General features: G+C 39.4%; 1 protein-coding gene across 1 annotated transcript in view; it reads left to right on the forward strand.

Annotated features, from left to right (window-relative positions):
• The first annotated feature begins 648 nt into the window (after positions 1-648).
• FAM81A (family with sequence similarity 81 member A) overlaps positions 649-2,856 on the forward strand; it is a 46,378-nt gene continuing 44,170 nt past the window's right edge. The window contains exons 1-2 of the mRNA XM_019657525.1: positions 649-744; positions 1,707-1,980. Of these exons, the coding sequence (XP_019513070.1) occupies positions 725-744; positions 1,707-1,980 (294 nt within the window). The 5' untranslated portion in view covers positions 649-724. The remainder of the gene's footprint in view (positions 745-1,706; positions 1,981-2,856) is intronic.

Here is a 2,856-nt window from a genome sequence, read left to right on the forward strand (position 1 = left end):
TTTAAAGACCCTCCAGTTTTATTCAGATTTCTAATGTGTTGTCATGATCAAATGTTCTTTATATGCAAGTTGTAATATGAAATTATTATATCTTATAATAAAGTTTTAATGAGGAATATCATTCTCATTCTCTTAGTGGATGGAAAGGTTTCCCCAAATCAGACCATACATTGTTGTTTTTTAAGATTAATTTAGAAACAGACGCTCTTATTTTGCTGTGTAACTTGCTACATTTGCTGAAATCAAATGTACTAAGGTAGTTTCCTGTAAATTTCTACGGAGAAGTAGATGATTGAATGAGCCTGTGTAAGAAACTATCTTGTTTCCGTAAAAGTGGTTTCTCAAGCTTGAAACGCAGATATGGGGTGAGGAAACTTAGGAAACTCCATTCAACAGTCCTTGTTGATCTGTCTAGCAAGGCTTGGCAGTATCAATTTCGGAAGCATTTTGATGTTGCTTGATTCTTTTCTCCTTATTTAAACATTTGCTGTTTATTTCCTATATAAGATATAAGGTCTTTAATAATAAACTGATTAGCATGTCAGCATAATTTGTGATCCACATAGTAACTTAATAATGCACTGTAGAGGTCATGTAGGTTCTAGATATAAACTGTTAAATAATGTAATGCTTATTTTTTCGACAGATGTGAATTATTAAAAAGAAAAATGGCCCAACAGAGCACTGTATTTCCTTCTCTTGTCACCAAGGAAAGGTATAATATATGGAAAATATGCATCTAAGGTATACTTTTTCTTTCCATGAGTCCCATGCAGGCTGCTAGTGGGTGTGATGGTCATTGTAAATGAGGCCTTGCAGTGGTTACATTATCCAAGAATGATTTTGTTCAAGGGCAAGAGAATACTGTTGGGTCCCCTCTCCAGCTTTCAATTCGTAGGATCCTGTGGTCCACTCAATGACCATGAGAGGTGGAGATTTCAGTAGCCCCACAGTTCTACAGTTATACTTCTGGTCAACAGTAAAATATAATTCTGGAGACTTGGAGGCTGATGTCCCTTTTAAATCTGATGTTGCAGATTGGGTGTCCATAGGCCAATATTGGCTCATGGAACTACACTGTTTGACCTGCATCATCTTAAATACTTTTTAAATGAGTTGTGAACACTTAACAGTCAAGTGATTTCACATACAAGTCTGGATTTTCTGGCTCTTCTTGAAACATCAGGTAATCTGGAAAAATGGACCTGGAGTTTCCAGACAGTCACTCATGGGTGGAGCAGAACTGTGGCTCCCTTTAGTTGAGGAATGCCCCTTCCCGTTCTCCAAAGTCCCCACCACTCCCTATTGCATCATATATGGTGTGCTTCACTCATTCAAGTCACCTGCCTGACCCTTGTGGGCATTTGGGTTTGTAACCACTGTGTTAAGGGGAGGGCGGAGGAGGGCATGTCAGGATATTTTGTTAATAAGCTTGATCTTGATAACACAGCTTGTACTGGGGAGACATCTCAGTGTCTTGCTTTTGGAGGTCACAGAACCTGCTATCAGAACACTTTACTCTCTGGGTACATTTATTTAAAGATGCTGCCTGGCTTGCAAAGAAAACTTTGGGGCAGAAAACCCTACCTCAAACCCCATTTAGCTTGTAGGAGTAGATAATTTGCATTTTCTTTGCTTGAATTTGGCTTTAAAAATGACTTTTTCCTGATGAACAACCCTAATAACGCTGCGGCTCCTTTCCACAGACGCGTTAGAACCATGCCCCGTCACAGCCAGTCCCTGACCATGGCACCCTACTCCTCCGTAAGCCTAGTGGAGCAGTTGGAAGATAGAATCCTCTGCCACGAGAAAACGACCGCCGCCCTCGTGGAGCATGCCTTCCGGATTAAAGATGACATCGTCAACAGTTTGCAGAAAATGCAGAACAAAGGGGGAGGCGACCGCTTGGCCAGGCTTTTCTTGGAGGAGCACATCAGAAACATAACTGCCATAGTGAAGCAGCTGAATCGGGATATTGAGGTAAGGTGTGTGAGAGTCAGGTGGGCCGCAATCCTTTCCACAGACGTGCTCCACCTCAGGGCGTCGGCAAGTCCGACTCCCACCTCCCAGGCTGTAATGCCTTCACACCAAAGCTGTGTCTGTCTTATCTATTCTTAATGATCCCCAAGGAAACAGCTTGAACAAATATCCTAATTACATTCATTCCAGCATTTGATAGCAGTTCCTGTCAGGGTTACTTATGTTTAATCTAAATTTACCTTGCTGATTATTAAATCACTTTGTTTTGTTTGGCTCTCAATGGAGAGAGAGAGAGAACTAGTCAAATAGTTTCCCTGTAAAACACTTCATATCGTTGAAGGCAGCTATTAAATAAATTATTAGGTCAGGCTTTGCTCTTCAGGTGAAATGTCTCTAAGTCCTGATGATTATATACAATACAGTTTATTACTCAGACAACCTAGAGATTTGAATTGCTTCTCAGACTCTCCTTTTATTGCTTCGATTTTCTCTGCAATGAGCCCAATAAGAAGCCAATACTGTCTATTTTTAGAATTTGTAAATTTATTGCTATTTATTAAGCAATCACAGCTTCCACATAATTTAGTTCAGAAAACTTAACATCCTTTAGGGCCTGGGCTTCCATCACTGAACAATGGTAATATCTTTCACGTGTAATGTTTAAATACATGAATAAAAAATATATGACTATATTAAGGAAAACCTTTGTTTCAAGTCATGGAGGTTCTGTCTTAATTATGCTTAGGAAATTAAGCCTCATTTGTGTGTGTGTGTGAGATTAGTATGTGTGTGTGTGTGTGTGTGTGTGTGTGTGTGTGTGTATCTGTATTATTTTAACAGCCTTACTAAGGTATTTTAAAAGTTACAAAAATTCAC

Source organism: Hipposideros armiger, unplaced genomic scaffold (genome assembly GCF_001890085.2).
Source record: "Hipposideros armiger isolate ML-2016 unplaced genomic scaffold, ASM189008v1 scaffold_276, whole genome shotgun sequence".
Lineage (NCBI taxonomy): Eukaryota > Metazoa > Chordata > Mammalia > Chiroptera > Hipposideridae > Hipposideros > Hipposideros armiger.